Genomic DNA, 20,096 nt, shown 5'->3' on the forward strand with positions numbered 1-20,096 from the left:
TGGGGCTTGTTTGGTTTGGAGAAGAGGAGACTGAGGTGAGACCTCATAGCTCCCTACGGCTCCCTGAAAGGGTGCAACAGGGAGGAGGTGTCGGTCTCTTTTGTGAGGTGCGGAGCAATAGCACATGAGTGGGAGCAGCTGCTAGTTGTGTCAGGAAGTTCCTGTTGGACGTTGGGAAGAATGTCTTCATGGAGAATTTTTGTCAAACAGTGCAACGGCCTGACCAGGAAAGCGGTGGATTCCCCTGCCCACCCATGGCTACGGGCAGCATCTTCTTCCTGTTTCCCAGCCTATGCGTGGTGACGCACAGCCCTTCACTCCATCTCTGCCTTACTCCGTGTCCCCAACCACCTGTTCCCTCATGGGGAGCCCTTCCTGGACGCATCCTGTGCTCCCACTGCACTCGTGCTTCCCCAGCCCTGGGCAGCCCACCTCATGAAGATGGACAGTGGCCCAAAGCCCTTGACTCCAGGGACGGACATTTCCAGCAGTGACAGCTGTCACTGGAGGGGACATCTGTCAGCGGCTGTGGCTGGGAGCAGTCTGTTCTGATGCTCATGGGTGAGAAGTGGGAGCGTGTGGGAAGGGGCTGCCCTGCATGGGCTGTCAGTGTGCATCAGAACTGTTGTGGTCACAGAGTCAGCAGCCTTGCTGTTGTCAGATATGGTTTTATTGAGGGGGAAGGCAGCAGCAGAGGGGCCACTGCCAGGATCCAGGCACGAGGCCGGGCCAGCACCTCACCAGGCCACAACGTTCCCTTCCCAGTCCAGGAAGGACCCGCTGTCATTCTCGGAGAGCTTGGAGAGCACCTTCAGCATCCCTCCTACGCTCGCGTCCACCGTCACGGGGGGCTGCAGGGCAGAGGGAGAAACGCAGGCGTGTGTGCCCAAGGGCTGCCCAGGCTGTGCCCTGGAGCCCGGCTGCGGGAAGGCAGCGGCCGGGCTGAGGGGGAAGCAGAGCCCTGGGAGGAGGGTGAGAGCTGGGAAGGCGGGCGGCGGGGCTGCCAGGAGCCGGGGCTGGCGCTGCGCAGGGGTCCCAGGGCAGCACAGCACAGGCTGTGGATGGACCCAAGGTGGGGAAGCTCCTACCGTGTGTCCGGCTGTTACCCCCATGTCTGTCTGCACCCAGCCAGGATGGAAAGCGACGCAGAGGATGCCGTGTTCGCGGTACCCCATGGACTGGCACCTGGTGAGCATGTTGAGAGCAGCCTGTGGAGACAGCACAGGGATCAGGTGGGAACTGGGGCAATGTGCAGCGAGTGAGATGTGGGGACTGTGAGGAGCTGATACTGGAAGACTGATTACATCATTGGCCAAGAGGAGAAGGTTGGCTCAGGCTCATCATGGCACATACCTTGCTGCAGCGATAATTGACAGCTTGTATGCCTTCCCATAAATACATTTCTTTGATAGATCCTGCAACGCTGGAAATGTTGACGATGGCTGCCTTGCTGCAGCCCATCCCTGAGCCTGGGCTCCCCTGGGCTGCCTTCTTCAGCAGTGGCAGGAACGCCTGTGGGGAGAAAGGAGAAGCACAGAGGAGACTCACTGGAAGAGTACATTTCTTTCTGTGCTGGGTCCTATCAGAGGAGCAGAATCAGAGAACACTTGTTTGTGGATATCTCTGGAGATCATCTGGTCCAATCACTCCTACTGCATGGAACTGCTGAATCAGGGCCTGAAACTCTGATTGATCACCTGAGGGGAGCAATGAGTCAGCCCTGGGATCAGAGGTGGTGGTAATTCACCTGTGCTGCTAAAAGGGATGGGGCCCGGATGCACCTCTCCTAGACTCATTTAAGAGTTTAATACCAATGGGAATGGATTTCATCTGGAGATTCCTCCTTTGGAGTTTTACATTGAGCCAGGATACAGGTAAGCACTCTATCTATTCTCTTTTTGTATAATGACCTGCTTAGCCAAACTCCCTGGTATATTTCTTAATTATACCATCTGTGTATCCACTGATTATATACCGACCCATGCAGAGTCACCAAGAGCCCATTGCCCAAGACCACGTCCAGGTGACTTTTGAGCATCTCCAAGGAGGGACATTGGACAGTACCAGCAATCAGCCGGTGTCAGCAATCAGCCACCCATCAGTGCTCAGAAGAAAGGCAGAGTGCAAGTTCTTGTTCTCCTGGCTCAGATCATGATACTCTGCTCTCTGGCATGCCCTGTACCTCTGCACTCTTCTCTTATCTTGTGGCCCCAGGCTCCAGAGTGCCAAATGCTTCAGCCTGCCTCCTGGTCCCAACCGGAATGGGCATCTTGTGCTCAGCCCATTCTGCACTGATTTGAACACCTACTCCTGAGAGCAAGGGACCTGAGTGGGACCTGAAATGTGCAGGACCTGACACCAGGGCAGGAACTCAGCAGGGAGAGAGTAGAGGAGGGCTCTGTCCCACGGGCCCCATCCTTCCTGCATTGAGGACCTCAGGGATGCAGTACAGGGACGTTCCTGGCGCTGTGGGTGAGCACATTACCTGGCTGAGCAGCAGAGGTGCGATGGTGTTGGTCATGTACACCTCAGCCATGTCCTTCAGTGTTTCATTGTCAAGCTTGTTTGCCCTTACGATCCCAGCGTTGTTGATGAGGAGGTTCAGCCCCGAGCCCTTGAGGCGCTCCCCGACGCTGGCTGCGGCCGCCTTGATGCTGGCGGGATCGGTGACTTCTGCAGAGGCGAGGTGGGGAGGTGAGCGCCCGCTGCCCTCGGTGTCTGCCAGCAGGCACAGTGCTGGGACAGAGCCCTGCACCAGGGATGGGGGAGGACGCCGTGCTGGCAGAGCAGGGAGCCCAGGGAGGCAGCCTTGTGCTCCAGCTGTGTCACCTACCGAGCGGGACGATGACCAGGTTGGGGTGCTTGGAGGCCAACTTCTGCAGCTCCTGTAGAAGACAGCTGATGTGAGCCTTGTGTCGCACTCTGAGCTGCTCAGCCAACGCAGCCCTTTGCCTGCAGCCCTGGGGCACACGGTGCCAGGCAGTGGCAGCAGCTCCCTTCTTGATCCCAGGGCACCCCATGCACACCCCATCCCATGGCCATCACACTCTGCCTCTCGTGTCCCTGGGGCCGGGGCTGCAGCTCCCTGGTGGAGACCCTCCCACATCCCCCCTCCTGCAGCAGCCCTGCTGTCCCCCTCCTCAGCTCCAGCTCCAGCCTCACCTGCGCTTGCTGTCCCTTGGGGTCCCGGCAGCCTGCAAAGACCCACTCAGGTGGGTTTGGCAATGCCAGCAGGTGCTGGACAAAGCCCAGGCCGATTCCCCGGTTGGCCCCAGTCACCAGAGCGGAGCAGACACGCAGCTCTCCCATGTTGCTTCTCCTGCTTCTCCTATTCCATATGTTGTTTGTTCAGCACCCTAATGCTTCTTATAGCTTGCTGGACTTACACCCCACCCACATTGGGCTTGTACAAACCTGTTCGTCTCTGTTTAATCTCTGCAGCTCTGTGAAATGACAGGGACACAGCTCCTGGCTGGGAGCTAGCCTTACAAAGGGCAAAAATGGCTTTGCTTTTTAAGGCAAAGTGCTGGTTAGGAGTTTGGAAGGTGAGTTTGTATGTGGTGAAATAGCGCCTGGTCCAGGCCCTTTTTCCTGTCCCACACAGGATATGGAGAGAGAGAGGCAGCCATAAAGAATGTGCAAGAAACACAAACGTAAAATGTGGCCTTGAAACGTGCAGGGATGTGTTCATGTGAACCCAACTTAATTATGCAGATGGGTGAAGGCACGTGAGAAGGCACGTGCATCGAGTGTGCTTCATGGAGCACCTTGATAGTTGGAAACTAAGGCAAATGGGGAAGCCAGGAACACAAATACGCCATGGCACAGAATGCAGAAAGCAACCATACAGACCATGACATGAGACATGCCTTGCTGTGGCACTGCTTGGTGGGCCAGTGAGAAAGCAGGGGTGCCATTTTCACCAGGCTCTATTGCAGGGTCTGCAGTGCAAGGATCCTCGTGGTTCTCAGCAGGTGTGGCAATGACACTGCCAAATGTTGAAAGAGACTTTACATCTCTTGGGAGGACCTTGAGGTAATCAAGAATGCAAGTAGTGTTCACCTCTCTGCTCCTATTTGGCAGCTGGGACCTGGAAAGAAGGAGCAGAATGGGTCAGGTAAGTGACTGGCTGCGTGCATGGTGTCTCCATCATGGCTTTGGATTGTGTGATCCTCGAGAGGGCTTTGAGTCGTGGTATGTGGGCAGCAGGTGGAACAGAACTGAGCAGGAGGAGCTGAGGTGTTCTGGGAAGCAAGCTGTCTGGATGGATTGCCCCGTATTTAAACTGCATTTGATGGGGGTAGGGAAGGGAGTTGCATGCAATGGAGAAGGCCCAGGAAATGCTGTCATTATAGGAGAAGCAGGGAAAAATCCTCAGATTCTTCTTACAGGATCTTGCGAGCGCTCTTCCTAGAAGGTAATGTCGCTAATAGCTTGTCTGAAGTGCCTTTACACCCCTAAAGCATGCGGCCTTGGTGATAAGCAGGTGAAGCTGGAAGCCATGGTGCAATTAGAAAAGTGCAACCCAGCTGTGGTCACAGATGAGGTATAATTCACGTGGCTGGAGCGCAGCCACTGAGGGCTACAAGTTTTTCAGAAGAGATGGGCAGGGAGAGACGGGTGGGGGAATTGGCCTCTGTGTTAGTGGGTTGGAAGCGTGTGAAGAGCTGCCTCTGAGGAGCAGCCACCATCAGGTTGTGAGCTGGTGGGTGACAAACAGGGACCAGACAATAAAGGACAGCTAGCGGTCAGGGTCTGCTACAAATTGACTGAGTGGGGTGATGTGGTGGAGGATTTCAAGCACCCAGACCTCTGCTGGGAAAGCAACAGGGCAGGATGCAAAAAATCCCAAAGAGGCCTGGAGTGTGTAGAGGGTGCCTTCCTGGCCTGGGTGTTTGGCAAAGCAGTCCTAAAAGAAGCCTTTTGGGACGTGGTTGTCACCAACACAGAGGAGGTCATTCAGGAGCTGAAGGTGGGAGGTGCTCTGGGCTGTGGTGGCCATGCTTCCTGGGAGAGTCTGTGATGTAGAGGAGGACGGGCCTCGCAGAAAGCAAAGTCAGGACCCCGAGCGTCATGAGAGCGAAGTTTGGGCTACGTAAAGAATTACTGGGTGAGATCCCTGGGATTATGACCTTACTGGCAAAGGAGCGGAGGAAAACCGGCCAGTCTTCAGGACCAGTTTGCAGAGAGCACAAGAGCTCTGTGTCCCCCGTGCAGGAAAACAAGCAGAGGAGGCAGGAAGCCAGCAGGATGGGGCAAGGACCTGCTGATCAGACTGAGAGAAAAGAAGGACATGCATGGACCACTGAAACGGGTCATGTTGCCTGAGAAAAATACAGGGATGCTGTCTGGACATGCAGTGTTGAGCACTCAGAATGCAAGTGAGGGAGATGCCCTTGTTTTCTTTACACCTTTTTTCCACCCACTGCCCACTTCCACAGGCTTTCTGGCTGAAGAACGTTCCCCTTTGGGCCACATGCACCCAGCAGCGCGCAGGGCTTTTTGGTGGCGTTGGGCAGCCTGTCACAGGAGACCTCTGATGCCACCGTGAACTGGGAAAGGAGCTGAGTGCCCAGGTGATGCCAGCTCAGCCGCCTCTTGTTACCTCTGTCTGCCAATGGACTGAGCAGCAGCGTCTTGCCATTGTCTGCTTCATTTGTGGCTGTGCAGTGCCCTGTATACCAACTCCATCTCACTCTATGACCCCAAACCGCTGGCTGCATGGGGAAAACGTCATGGAGAGATTCTGCACACCCAATTCACCCTTGATATTCCCAGCCCCAGGCACTGCAACACCTCGGAGATGGGTGGTGGCCCCAGTCACTTTCCCTCCTGCAGGCGACATTTCCAGCTATGAGAGCTGACTCTTATTGAGATACTTGAAAGTGACAGTGCTTGGGAGCAGAGGATAGTGATGCAGAAAGATGAGGAGTGGAACACCCCTGGGAAGTGGCTGCCCTCCATGGGCTCCAAGCATGGAGCAGAGGCTGTTGTAGATAGAGATGGAGACAAGAGCATTGCTGTTCACAGGTATGGGTTTATTGAAGGGGAAGCAGAGATCAGTCAGCAGCAGAGGGGCCACTGCCAGGATCCAGGCACGAGGCCGGGCCAGCACCTCACCAGGCCACAACGTTCCCTTCCCAGTCCAGGAAGGACCCGCTGTCCTTCTCGGAGAGCTTGGAGAGCACCTTCAGTATCCCTGCTGCGCTCGCGTCCACCGTCACGGGGGGCTGCAGGGCAGAGGGAGAAACGCAGGCGTGTGTGCCCAAGGGCTGCCCAGGCTGTGCCCTGGAGCCCGGCTGCGGGAAGGCAGCGGCCGGGCTGAGGGGGAAGCAGAGCCCTGGGAGGAGGGTGAGAGCTGGGAAGGCGGGCGGCGGGGCTGCCAGGAGCCGGGGCTGGCGCTGCGCAGGGGTCCCAGGGCAGGGAGAGCTGCCATGGTGCTGACGGAGCAGCCCCCTGAGGGGGTCTTGGTGCAGGGCTCCGGGAGACAGCAGCCTCCGTGGGAGACCAGCACAGGCTGTGGATGGACCCAATGTGGGGAAGCTCGTACCTCATCTCCTCCTTCTTTTCCCATGTCTGTTTGCACCCAGCCAGGATTGAAACAGACACAGAGGATGCCGTGTTCGTGGTACCCCATGGACTGGCACCTGGTGAGCATGTTGAGAGCAGCCTGTGGGAGACAGCACAGGGATCAGGTGAGAACTGGGGTAATGTGCTGTGAGAGAGGTGTAGGGGACTGTCAGGAGCTCAGCCACAGCAGAGAGATGCAGACACTTTCAGAGATGATATACTCAAGGGGTCCTGAGGTCATTAACAGAGGGAAAATGATCATAGCATATACCTTGCTGCAGCGGTAACAGACAGCTTGCACACCTTCCCATAAGTAGACTTCTTTGATTGAACCCGATCTGCTGGAAATGTTGGCAATGGCTGCTTTGCTGCAGCTCATCCCTGAGCCTGGGCTCCCCTGGGCTGCCTTCTTCAGCAGTGGCAGAAGCGCCTGTGGGGAGGGGAAGGAGAAGCATGCACAGACGAGGCTCAGTGGGTGGGCCTGTTCCCTTCGATAGTAGATCATATCAGAGTAACAGGAACATAGAACAGTTGTTGTTTGCAGATATCTTTGTAGATCATCTGTGCAACCTCCACTACCCAAGCAGAGTCACCAAGAGCCCATTGCCCAAGACCATGTCCAGGTGACTTCTGAGCATCTCCAAGGGAGGGACATTGGACAGTACCAGCAATCAGCCGGTGTCAGCAATCAGCCAGCCATCAGTGCTCAGAAGAAAGGCAGAGTGCAAGTTCTTCTTCTCCTGGCTCAGATCATAATACTCTGCCCCTCTCTGGCATGCCCTGTACCTCTGCACTCTTCTCTTATCTTGTGGCCCCAGGCTCCAGAGTGCCCAAATGCTTCAGCCTGCCTCCTGGTCCCAACCGAATGGGCATCTTGTGCTCAGCCCATTCTGCACTGATTTGAACACCTACTCCTGAGAGCAAGGGACCTGGAGTGGGACCTGAAATGTGCAGGACCTGACACCAGGGCAGGAACTCAGCAGGGAGAGAGTAGAGGAGGGCTCTGTCCCACGGGCCCCATCCATCCTGCATTGAGGACCTCAGGGATGCAGTACAGGGACTTTCCTGGCGCTGTGGGTGAGCACATTACCTGGCTGAGCAGCAGAGGTGCAATGGTGTTGGTCATGTACACCTCAGCCATGTCCTTCAGTGTTTCATTGTCAAGCGTGTTTCCCTTTAAGATCCCAGCGTTGTTGATGAGGAGGTTCAGCCCCGAGCCCTTGAGGCGCTCCCCGACGCTGGCTGCGGCCGCCTTGATGCTGGCGGGATCGGTGACTTCTGCAGAGGCGAGGTGGGGAGGTGAGCGCCCGCTGCCTCGGTGTCTGCCAGCAGGCACAGTGCTGGGACAGAGCCCTGCACCAGGGATGGGGGAGGACGCCGTGCTGGCAGAGCAGGGAGCCCAGGGAGGCAGCCTTGTGCTCCAGCTGTGTCACCTACCGAGCGGGACGATGACCAGGTTGGGGTGCTTGGAGGCCAACTTCTGCAGCTCCTGTAGAAGACAGCTGATGTGAGCCTTGTGTCGCACTCTGAGCTGCTCAGCCAACGCAGCCCTTTGCCTGCAGCCCTGGGGCACACGGTGCCAGGCAGTGGCAGCAGCTCCCTTCTTGAGCTCTGGGCACGCCGTTGCTTGCATCCCACCCCAGTTCTCCTGTGCCTGAGGTCCAGGGCTGCAGCTTCCCTGGTGGAGACCCTCCCACATCCCCACTCCTGCAGCAGCCCTGCTGTCCCCCACCTCAGCTCCAGCCCAGCCTCACCTGCGCTCGCTGTCCCTTGGGGTCACGACAAGTTGCAAAGACCCACTCAGGTGGGTTTGGCAATGCCAGCAGTGCCGGACAAGCCCGAGGGCCGATTCCCCGGTTGGGCCCCAGTCACCAGAACAGAGCGGACACGCAGCTCTCCCATATTGCTTCTCCTGCTTCTGCTCCTGCTCACATTTGTTCAGCACCCTAATGCTTCTTATAGCTTTTGAACTTCCACCCCACCCACACAGGGCTTGCGCAAACCATTAGCCATCGGTGCAATTTATCACGTTCTTTGAACAGTTCAGGATGAAGCTGCCAGCTGTGAGCCAGCCTATCCAAGTGACAAATGGCTCTTTGCATTTTAATTATAGTCTGGCTGTCTGGTGATGCCTGACCCCCTAAATCAGAAGCCAGCTGCAGCCCTGGCCAGGAGAAGCCTTGCTGTGTGCGGACAGTGGAAGCAGCAAGTGGGAAGGAGACACGATGCCCCGTGGGTCTGCAGGACTTCCACTGAGCTGCTGCACCTGCATCTCAAGCCAGATGGGTGTAGCAGATCGCAGCCATGCATCAACCAGTCTGAGGTGATCTCTTCCCCTTTCCCTGTCTGTTGCAGTCAGATTGTTGCTCAGATGGCCACAAGTTGGTGTTTTCTGCTTTCCTTTCTTGCAAGCAAATGGCCCAGCACTGGTATTTGTGTTGGCGGACTCATGCTGTGTTGAGAGGGTTGTCAAACATTGGAATGGGCTGACCAGGAAAGCGGTGGATTCCCCATCACTGAGTTATGAAGGAGTTGTGTGAATGGGACACTTGGGGACGCAGTTTAGTGATGGGGATTTGGTAACTCAGGCTGGACTTGTGAACTTGAAGGTCAAAACCTTCCATACCCTGAGTCAAAACTCCGTCCTGGTTGGTCAACTCAGCTCTCTGCCCACCCTGGGCCACAGCGGTCATTCAGGTCCTGTCCCGTTCAGCAGACACACGCGATGGTGGAGCAGAGCGTGCAGGACGTCGCTGTGGCTCTGGCAGCCTGGTGAGGAGACAGCCGTCCACAAGGGACCTCTGGCACGTTCCTCCACTGGGAAGGCAACTGCTTGCCCAGGGGACCGCCAGCTGAGCCCCCATGTCACCAGCACCCACCCAGGGACATAGGCAGCACTCCACAGTGTATGGGAATTGCTGAATCATGCCTGAACCTCTGATTGATCACCTGAGCGAGCAATGAGTCACTGCTGGGAGCACAGGTGAAGGCATTCACCTGTGCTACTGGAAGGGGTGGAGCCTGGCTGCACCTCTCCCAGAGCCATTTAAGAGCTGACTACCAATGGGAAGGTTTTCTTTCTGGAGATCCCTGCTTTGATGTTTTACAGTGAGCCCGGGACAAGGTGACGGACTCTATCTATTCTTTCTTTTGTGTATTAACCTGCTTAGCCGAACTCTCTGATATTACATACTTCTGACATCAGTACGTTCAATGATTGTACACCCATTCCCAGCCCCGGCATGCAGCACCTTGCACCCCAACTCTGCCTGCAGTGACTGCTCTCTGCTTTGTTTCCCTGACTGCCTGGGCCCTTATGAGGTGGCCATGTTGGTCAGAGCCTGGCCCTTCCAGCCTGGGCTGCCCACGGCCTTGAAGACAGAGTCTGATGCAATTCCATTCACTCCCTGAAGGGCATTTCCAGCAGTGACATCTGTCACTTGTGGGGACACCTGGAAGTGGTTGTGACTGGGAGCAGAGGATAGTGATGCACAAAGATGAGGAATGGAACACAGCTGGACGTGGCTGCTCTCCATGGAGTTCCACAGAGCCTGTTGTGTTCACAGTCAGCAGCCTTGCTGTTGTCAGATATGGTTTTATTGAGGACTTAGCAGAGATCAGGCAGCAGCAGAGGGGCCACTGCCAGGATCCAGGCACGAGGCCGGGCCAGCACCTCACCAGGCCACAACGTTCCCTTCCCAGTCCAGGAAGGACCCCGCTGTCCTTCTCGGAGAGCTTGGAGAGCACCTTCAGCATCCCTCCTACGCTCGCGTCCACCGTCACGGGGGCTGCAGGGCAGAGGGAGAAACGCAGGCGTGTGTGCCCAAGGGCTGCCCAGGCTGTGCCCTGGAGCCCGGCTGCGGGAAGGCAGCGGCCGGGCTGAGGGGGAAGCAGAGCCCTGGGAGGAGGGTGAGAGCTGGGAAGGCGGGCGGCGGGGCTGCCAGGAGCCGGGGCTGGCGCTGCGCAGGGGTCCCAGGGCAGCACAGCACAGGCTGTGGTTGGACCCAACGTGGGGAAGCTCCTACCTCAGCTCCCCCTTCACATCCCAAGTCCGTTTGCACCCAGCCAGGATGGAAAGCAACAGTGAAGATGCCGTGTTCGCGGTACCCCATGGACTGGCACCTGGTGAGCATGTTCAGGGCAGCCTGTGGAGACAGCACGGGGATCAGGTGGGGAACTGGGGCAATGTGCTGCGAGTGAGGTGTAGGGACTGTCAGGAGCTCAGCCACAGCAAAGAGATTCAGAGTCTGTCAAAGATGACACTGGAGAGCACATGAAGTCCCTGGCAGATAGAAGAAGGTTGACTCACGCTCAACGTGGCACATACCTTGCTGCAGCGATAATTGACAGCTTGTATGCCTTCCCATAAGTAGACTTCTTTGATTGAACCCCCATTACTGGAAATGTTGACGATGGCTGCCTTGCTGCAGCCCATCCCTGAGCCTGGGCTCCCCTGGGCTGCCTTCTTCAGCAGTGGCAGAAGCGCCTGTGGGGAGGGGAAGGAGAAGCATGCACAGACGAGGCTCATTGGATGGGCCTGTTCCCTTCGATAGTAGATCATATCAGAGTAACAGGAACATAGAACAGTTGTTGTTTGCAGATATCTCTGTGGATCATCTGGTGCAACCTCCACTACCCAAGCAGAGTCACCGAGAGCCCATTGCCCAAGACCACGTCCAGGTGACTTCTGAGCATCTCCAAGGAGGGACACCAGACAGCATCAGCAAGCAGCTACAGAAAGCACTCAGCCACCCATCAGGGCTCAGAAGAAAGGCAGAGTGCAAATTGTTGTTCTCCTGGCTCAGATCACAATACTCAGCTCTCTGGCATGGCCTGTACCTCTGCACTGTTACCATCTCACAGTGAGTGGACTCAGACTCCAAGGTGCCATATTCTTTAATCCACTGACACGTCCCAACCAGGAAAGAGCATCATGTACTCAGCCTTTCCAGGGCTGGTTTGAGCACCTACTTCTGACAGGAAGAGACCTTGGAGCGTGAAGGACCTGACACCAGGGCAGGAACTCAGCAGGGAGAGAGTAGAAGAGGGCCCTGTCCCACGGGCCCCATCCTTCCTGCATTGAGGACCTCAGGGTTGCAGTACAGGGACGTTCCTGGCGCTGTGGGTGAGCACATTACCTGGCTGAGCAGCAGAGGTGCAGTGGTGTTGGTCATGTACACCTCAGCCATGTCCTTCAGTGTTTCATTGTCAAGCGTGTTTGGCCTTACGATCCCAGCGTTGTTGATGAGGAGGTTCAGCCCCGAGCCCTTGAGGCGCTCCCCGACGCTGGCTGCGGCCGCCTTGATGCTGGCGGGATCGTGACTTCTGCAGAGGCGAGGTGGGGAGGTGAGCGCCGCTGCCCTCGGTGTCTGCCAGCAGGCACAGTGCTGGGACAGAGCCCTGCACCAGGGATGGGGGAGGACGCCGTGCTGGCAGAGCAGGGAGCCCAGGGAGGCAGCCTTGTGCTCCAGCTGTGTCACCTACCGAGCGGGACGATGACCAGGTTGGGGTGCTTGGAGGCCAACTTCTGCAGCTCCTGTAGAAGACAGCTGATGTGAGCCTTGTGTCGCACTCTGAGCTGCTCAGCCAATGCAGCCCTTTGCCTGCAGCCCTGGGGCACACGGTGCCAGGCAGTGGCAGCAGCTCCCTTCTTGATCCCAGGGCACCCCATGCACACCTCATCCCATGGCCATCACACTCTGCCTCTCGTGTCCTGGGGGCCGGGGTCTGCAGCTCCCTGGTGGAGACCCTCCCACATCCCCCTCCTGCAGCAGCCCTGCTGTCCCCCTCCTCAGCTCCAGCTCCAGCCTCACCTGCGCTTGCTGTCCCTTGGGGTCCCGGCAGCCTGCAAAAGACCCACTCAGGTGGGTTTGGCAATGCCAGCAGGTGCTGGACAAAGCCCAGGCCGATTCCCCGGTTGGCCCCAGTCACCCAGAAGCGAGCGGACACGGCAGCTCTCCCATGTTGCTTCTCCTGCTTCTGCTCCCGTGCGCATTGTTTGTTCAGTGTGCAAATGCTTATAGCATGCTGAGCGGACAGCCCCCTCCCCCCCACAAGGGCTTGCACAAACCCTTGTCTCTGTTTGCAGTCTCTCAGATGCTCTGAACTGTCTGGGACACAGCTCCTGTCTGAGAGCTATCATTGCAAAGGGCAAAAACCAGTTTGATTTTTTAAGGCAAATTCTGCTTTAAGTTGTGTGGAAGGTAAGTATGTGCTCCTTCAGAGGTTCGTGGTCAAGGCTTTTTTCCAGTGCCACATAATTATGAAGCAATTGAAGTAGCCATAAACAATGTGCAGGGACACAAAGTGGACTTAAAAAGGAGAAGGGTTCATGTGAACTCAACCTGGTCTTATACTCCTGATTGAGGATATGCGCGAGTGAGATAGCTTGTTCCATCAAGTGTACCTCATATAGCTGCCCAATAATATGACATTGAGGCCAAATTAAGAAGCCAGAAGCCCAAAAGTGTCAAGACACAGATTGGAGAAAGCAACCATGGAGACCATGACATGAGATGGATCTCCCTGCGTCACTGCTTGATGGGGGAGTGAGAAAGCAGAGGTGCCACTTTCTGCAGCCAATTTAGCAGGGTCTGTTGTGATAGCACAACGGGGAAATGGTTTCAAACAAAAACAGAGGAGTTTTAGGCTGGGCTGGTGAAGCACTGGCACAGGCTGCCCACAGAGATGATGGCAGCCAATGTCCCTGCAGATATCCCAGGTCAGGCTGGACGGTTCCGAGCACCTGATGCAGCTGTGGGTGTCCCTGATTGTCAGAGGACAGTTGGACAGGATGACATTTAAGTGTTCCTTCCAAGTCAAATGTTTCTAGGCTCTGCTCTATTTCCACCAAACTGTCTGATCTTCTAATTTCTCTAGTTAATCTCTTATTTACTCTCTCTGTATATGTATACTCTCTCTCATGTGTCTATGTCTGTTGCAACTCTGTGGTCTCACAGCTGTGACAGAGACTGCTGTGCTCAAAGTCAGAGCCAAGAGCATTGCTGTTGTCAGACATGGTTTATTGAGAGTGAAACACAGGTTGGGCAGCAGCAGAGGGGCCACTGCCAGGATCCAGGCACGAGGCCGGGCCAGCACCTCACCAGGCCACAACGTTCCCTTCCCAGTCCAGGAAGGACCCGCTGTCCTTCTCGGAGAGCTTGGAGAGCACCTTCAGCATCCCTCCTACGCTCGCGTCCACCGTCACGGGGGGCTGCAGGGCAGAGGGAGAAACGCAGGCGTGTGTGCCCAAGGGCTGCCCAGGCTGTGCCCTGGAGCCCGGCTGCGGGAAGGCAGCGGCCGGGCTGAGGGGGAAGCAGAGCCCTGGGAGGAGGGTGAGAGCTGGGAAGGCGGGCGGCGGGGCTGCCAGGAGCCGGGGCTGGCGCTGCGCAGGGGTCCCAGGGCAGGGAGAGCTGCCATGGTGCTGACGGAGCAGCCCCCTGAGGGGGTCTTGGTGCAGGGCTCCGGGAGACAGCAGCCTCCGTGGGAGACCAGCACAGGCTGTGGATGGACCCAACATGGGGAAGCTCCTACCTCAGCTCCCCCTTCACGTCCCAAGTCCGTTTGCACCCAGCCAGGATGGAAAGCAACAGTGAAGATGCCGTGTTCGCGGTACCCCATGGACTGGCACCTGGTGAGCATGTTCAGGGCAGCCTGTGGAGACAGCACGGGGATCAGGTGGGGAACTGGGGCATCGTGCTGCGAGTGAGGTGTAGGGACTGTCAGGAGCTCAGCCACAGCGGAGAGATTCAGAGTCTGTCAAAGATGACACTGGAGAGCACATGAAGTCCCTGGCAGATAGAAGAAGGTTGACTCACGCTCAACGTGGCACATACCTTGCTGCAGCGATAATTGACAGCTTGTATGCCTTCCCATAAGTAGACTTCTTTGATTGAACCCCCATTACTGGAAATGTTGACGATGGCTGCCTTGCTGCAGCCCATCCCTGAGCCTGGGCTCCCCTGGGCTGCCTTCTTCAGCAGTGGCAGAAGCGCCTGTGGGGAGGGGAAGGAGAAGCATGCACAGACGAGGCTCATTGGGTGGGCCTGTTCCCTTCGATAGTAGATCATATCAGAGTAACAGGAACATAGAACAGTTGTTGTTTGCAGATATCTCTGTGGATCATCTGGTGCAACCTCCACTACCCAAGCAGAGTCACCGAGAGCCCATTGCCCAAGACCACGTCCAGGTGACTTCTGAGCATCTCCAAGGAGGGACACCAGACAGCATCAGCAAGCAGCTACAGAAAGCACTCAGCCACCCATCAGGGCTCAGAAGAAAGGCAGAGTGCAAATTGTTGTTCTCCTGGCTCAGATCACAATACTCAGCTCTCTGGCATGGCCTGTACCTCTGCACTGTTACCATCTCACAGTGAGTGGACTCAGACTCCAAGGTGCCATATTCTTCAATCCACTGACACGTCCCAACCAGGAAAGAGCATCATGTACTCAGCCTTTCCAGGGCTGGTTTGAGCACCTACTTCTGACAGGAAGAGACCTTGGAGCGTGAAGGACCTGACACCAGGGCAGGAACTCAGCAGGGAGAGAGTAGAAGAGGGCCCTGTCCCACGGGCCCCATCCTTCCTGCATTGAGGACCTCAGGGTTGCAGTACAGGGACGTTCCTGGCGCTGTGGGTGAGCACATTACCTGGCTGAGCAGCAGAGGTGCAGTGGTGTTGGTCATGTACACCTCAGCCATGTCCTTCAGTGTTTCATTGTCAAGCTTGTTTGCCCTTACGATCCCAGCGTTGTTGATGAGGAGGTTCAGCCCCGAGCCCTTGAGGCGCTCCCCGACGCTGGCTGCGGCCGCCTTGATGCTGGCGGGATCGGTGACTTCTGCAGAGGCGAGGTGGGGAGGTGAGCGCCCGCTGCCCTCGGTGTCTGCCAGCAGGCACAGTGCTGGGACAGAGCCCTGCACCAGGGATGGGGGAGGACGCCGTGCTGGCAGAGCAGGGAGCCCAGGGAGGCAGCCTTGTGCTCCAGCTGTGTCACCTACCGAGCGGGACGATGACCAGGTTGGGGTGCTTGGAGGCCAACTTCTGCAGCTCCTGTAGAAGACAGCTGATGTGAGCCTTGTGTCGCACTCTGAGCTGCTCAGCCAACGCAGCCCTTTGCCTGCAGCCCTGTGGCACACGGTGCCAGGCAGTGGCAGCAGCTCCCTTCTTGATCCCAGGGCACCCCATGCACACCCCATCCCATGGCCATCACACTCTGCCTCTCGTGTCCCTGGGGCCGGGGCTGCAGCTCCCTGGTGGAGACCCTCCCACATCCCCCCTCCTGCAGCAGCCCTGCTGTCCCCCTCCTCAGCTCCAGCCTCACCTGCGCTCGCTGTCCCTTGGGGTCCCGGCAGCCTGCAAAGACCCACTCAGGTGGGTTTGGCAATGCCAGCAGGTGCTGGACAAAGCCCAGGCCGATTCCCCGGTTGGCCCCAGTCACCAGAGCGGAGCGGACACGCAGCTCTCCCATGTTGCTTCTCCTGCTCCTGCTCAGCGCACGTTGTTTGCTCAGTGTCCAAATGCTTCTTATAGCTTGCTAAACTTCCACCCCACCCACACAGAGCTGCACAAACCCTCGGTTCTGGGTACAATCCAACCTGCTCAGAACTTTCCAGGAAAATGCTCTTGGCTGGGATCCAGCCTTACTAAGGGGCCAAAGTCTGTTTGTTGTTTAAGGACAATTTGGCTGTCTGGTGATTCCTGACCTCCTAAACCAGAAGCCAGCAGCAGCCCTGGCCAGGAGAAGCCTTGCTGTGTGCGGACAGTGGAAGCAGCAAGTGGGAAGGAGACACGATGCCCCGTGGGTCTGCAGGACTTCCACTGAGCTGCTGCACCTGCATCTCAAGCCAGATGGGTGTAGCAGATCGCAGCCATGCATCAACCAGTCTGAGGTGATCTCTTCCCCTTTCCCTGTCTGTCGCAGTCAGATTGTTGCTCAGATGGCCACAAGTTGGTGTTTTCTGCTTTCCTTTCTTCCAAGCAAATGCCCCATGTCCAGTGTTTTCCGCTGGCAGAGTTGTTCTTTGGAGCACTGAGTCCAAAGGCAGGGGCACAGGCTGACGGGCTGATGAGCATTGCTGTAGTCACTGAACAGTGCAGGTATATTGGCTTCTCCCATTGCGTTGTCTTGGCGGTAGAGTCCAGCAGAGCATGTTCCCCCCATCCAGGCTGCCAGAACTGCTCCAAAGCCCTGCTGTGCCCAGCCATACACCCTGCTGACCCCTCTGCATGTCTGGCCAGTCTTAAGATCACTGCGGAGCCACCAGAGCAGGTAGTCCTGCCTGCCTCACTCCTCTCCCACCCGCCGTCTGCCAATGCCCACATTTGGGCACTGACCTGAGGCATGATGGCCCAGCTCCATGAAAAACTGTCTTCTGCTCCATGCCTGCTGTCACCAGGCTCTCCCCATGCCCTGCCTTTTGCTATCACAGTACTTCTTCATCCAGAACAGGACAGATCAGTGCGTTTTGTCATATCAACATGCTCCTCATCTAGATGTGGATCCCACTGCTGATAAATATGTCACTGGTGGCGATCAGTTTGTTGCCAGGACTGTTAGAAAGAATTTTACACAAAACATTTTAAAGCTTCTGCTGTCATGGCTTTGAAACAACATTTCCATGCACGCGCCTGTGAGAGAGCTGAATTTGGCACACACCCTACCACCACATCTCAGCAGGAGACACAGCCCAGCTCAGATGTCAGAACACAAATCTGCCTCCTGTCCGGCACAGAAATGGCATGCAATGTTTGCCATCAGGCCATACCCAATGGTTCTGCTTCTGGGCCTGGGGGGAAAATTTCCCTGCTAACTTATTAGTTAAGTTCTGCTGCTGCTCTTCACCAGACTCTGCAGGTACAATATCATCACGTTAAGCATTCCCATTTCATGTACTTGTGAAGACGTTGTGACCTAGGCAACACATTTCCCCTTTCCTTTCTGCTGTCTGTTGCTTTTATTTCATGACACGTCCTCCTTGTGGCCCCATACAACTTTCTGCACCATCGTGCTATGATCTGTTCCTGCTGTGCTAGCCCACCAAGGCCCTACTTTCAGCTTCTTGGTGCAACATTGCCCTGTCTCAGCACCGCTTTGAACCTCTGAGCCTTCCAGCTGCCTCTCCCCATGAGTTCTGTCTGAGGCTGGTCTCTCATTGAGTGCTGTTCATTCTCTCTGCCTCAGCACACCTCCCAAAGTGCAGGACTGGCTTTCTAGCCCCCATAGCTCTTTTCCTTGGCCTTTTCTCTGTATTTTCACTATCTTTTCATGGCCACAGACCACCACTCTATCAGCTGATACATGCCATTTGTAGAAGACAACGACCCTCCTTGCTGTGCTGGCCATGGAGCCTTGTCAAAAGCGTTGCCCTCCCCAAGTCTCACGCGGGCAATTTCTGCCTAATCATGCTGCATGCATTCAGGACATGACCTCACCTTCCACGCTATCAGTGGCTGAAAGCTCGATTCTGTTCACACCCATGCAGTTGTTTGCACAAAGGGCAATTACGAAGTTGTTTGTTAGGCTGAGAAACGGGCATAGCACAGTTATATTTACTCTGTTTAATCCACCGTGTAAGCAGCAGTAAAAGTGCTGCCTTTTATCAAGATTCATGACTTTACAATGTCTTCAAGGCTAACCAGGCTCATGTCTTCACCTGTTAATCATTTACTAAAGAACAAAAGGGCAGCAATGAATGAACAGCTTATCAAGGGGTTGCTTGGGGCTTACTCCTGCCACTGCCTGAATGCTGAAGCTGGGCAAGTCCTGTCAGCCTTCTGTGACTCATTTCCTTGTTTGGCTGAAAAGTGCTACTGACTCCACTGTGCGAAGGGTCTGTGCAGGGATCCAGAGTGAGACTAAGGACATGCCTCTTTCTGGACCTCATGGTGATTTTCTGGTTCAGACCAGACTTCCTGAGCCAAGAGCTTCTTGTAAGCAAAGCATTTCTGAAGGCCTCAAAATGTCTGATTGCAAAAAGCAGACACGGAAGTTTCGATGGAGACACGCTGGATGCTGATGGGAGCTGACCACAAGGCCAAGCAAGGTCCAAAAGGCAGAGAGTGCTTGCACCCAAGCCAGAATGAGGAAATGGAGGGGGAGCAGCATCAGGTAACTCTTTTGGCTTCTATGGGAAGGAGCACAGAGGAGGCAGACTTCTTTCAGTGCTGCTGAATTTTAGTATAGCAAAGAGGCACAACCACCTTCTGGTTGAAGCTTGAGTAGGTGGCAGGGAGAAGAGAAGTGCTTGGGCTCCTGGAATACAACATGGAAGATGTGGTTGTGTACCCAAGACAGACCTTAGGACATAGAATCACAGGACATCCTTAGCTGGAAGGAATTCATGTTTAATTAGCTGACAACACTGGAACACTTTGTGGTAGATCTGCAAGACTCCTCCATGCAGGGAGGCCATGGAAAGACAGAAGGTAAAATTCTTGCTTGGCCATTGGGAGGTCTGGGGAAGGGGAAAGGCAGCCCGAGAGATGTGCTTTCACATCAGTACAGTAACAATATAACATAATGATGGTGCAGATGATGTAACTGCTACGCCATGCTCTCTGCCATTTCAGATCAGAAAAAGTCTGTGGGCTCCAAAGATCCTGATACGACTCCCATTGCTTTATTTGCAGCAATCATCTCTGATTACTTTGCAAGCCTTCCCACAAAACCTTGAACGTGCCAGGAGCTGTAATCATACCTGCTATCACCACATGCACACTCACAACACTTATCTCATAAAGGGTAAAAGTTACAGATAAAAGCACAGCATTTGAAAATGTACTCCTATTTCTACACTCAAGCACCCTGAAGTTTGGCAGTAGAACAATGTTTTAACAGGCTGCAGGACATTAACAAAGCTTTTCTTTTCTTTTCTTTTCTTTTCTTTTCTTTTCTTTTCTTTTCTTTTCTTTTCTTTTCTTTTCTTTTCTTTTCTCTTCTCTTCTCTTCTCTTCTCTTCTCTTCTCTTCTCTTCTCTTCTCTTCTCTTCTCTTCTCTTCTCTTCTCTTCTCTTCTCTTCTCTTCTCTTCTCTTCTCTTCTCTTCTCTTCTCCTCTCCTCTCCTCTCCTCTCCTCTCCTCTCCTCTCCTCTCCTCTCCTCTCCTCTCCTCTCCTCTCCTCTCCTCTCCTCTCCTCTCCTCTCCTCTCCTCTCCTCTCCTCTCCTCTCCTCTCCTCTCCTCTCCTCTCCTCTCCTCTCCTCTCCTCTCCTCTCCTCTCCTCTCCTCTCCTCTCCTCTCCTCTCCTCTCCTCTCCTCTCCTCTCCTCTCCTCTCCTCTCCCCTCCCTCCCTCTCTCTCTTTCTTTCTTTCTTTCCCTCTTTCTTTCTTCTTCATTTCTTTCTTCCTCTTTTTCCTTTCTCCTTCTCTTTTCTTCCTTTATTCTTCCTTTTCTCTTTTTTCTTTTCCGCATTTCCTTTCTCTTTGCAATCTCACGCAACGCTCACAACATTTAGCTAACAGAATTCCCGTTCCAAAGCCCAGAACGGAGCAAGCAACACACAGCCTGCAGAGCACCCAACGAGAGCTGCTCGGGG

The 20,096-nt window shown here is 55.3% G+C and overlaps 3 protein-coding genes across 3 annotated transcripts; all 3 read right to left on the bottom strand.

Annotated features, from left to right (window-relative positions):
• Positions 1-737: 737 nt before the first annotated feature.
• LOC306950941 (uncharacterized protein) lies at positions 738-8,472 on the bottom strand (the record flags this gene model as incomplete). Its single annotated transcript, XM_079541335.1, is given in 13 exon segments — positions 738-851; positions 1,089-1,208; positions 1,354-1,512; positions 2,486-2,673; positions 2,834-2,885; positions 3,163-3,328; positions 6,121-6,230; positions 6,551-6,670; positions 6,842-7,000; positions 7,661-7,848; positions 8,008-8,059; positions 8,325-8,429; positions 8,431-8,472. Coding segments are annotated over 13 exon segments (1,575 nt in total).
• A 1,772-nt stretch (positions 8,473-10,244) lies between these two features.
• LOC306951145 (C-signal-like) lies at positions 10,245-12,533 on the bottom strand (the record flags this gene model as incomplete). Its single annotated transcript, XM_079541577.1, is given in 10 exon segments — positions 10,245-10,286; positions 10,288-10,358; positions 10,613-10,715; positions 10,898-11,056; positions 11,709-11,892; positions 12,051-12,106; positions 12,384-12,422; positions 12,424-12,501; positions 12,503-12,520; positions 12,522-12,533. Coding segments are annotated over 10 exon segments (762 nt in total).
• Positions 12,534-13,669: 1,136 nt separating this feature from the next.
• LOC306951140 (C-signal-like) lies at positions 13,670-16,034 on the bottom strand (the record flags this gene model as incomplete). The annotated part of the gene is made up of 6 exons (XM_079541572.1): positions 13,670-13,783; positions 14,104-14,223; positions 14,406-14,564; positions 15,217-15,404; positions 15,565-15,616; positions 15,888-16,034. The coding sequence occupies 6 exons, from the start codon at positions 16,032-16,034 to the stop codon at positions 13,670-13,672; spliced, it is 780 nt and encodes a 259-aa protein (XP_079397698.1).
• Between the last annotated feature and the right edge of the window lie 4,062 nt (positions 16,035-20,096).

Source organism: Tetrao urogallus, assembly GCF_951394365.1.
Source record: "Tetrao urogallus genome assembly, chromosome: 12".
Taxonomy (NCBI): Eukaryota; Metazoa; Chordata; class Aves; order Galliformes; family Phasianidae; genus Tetrao; species Tetrao urogallus.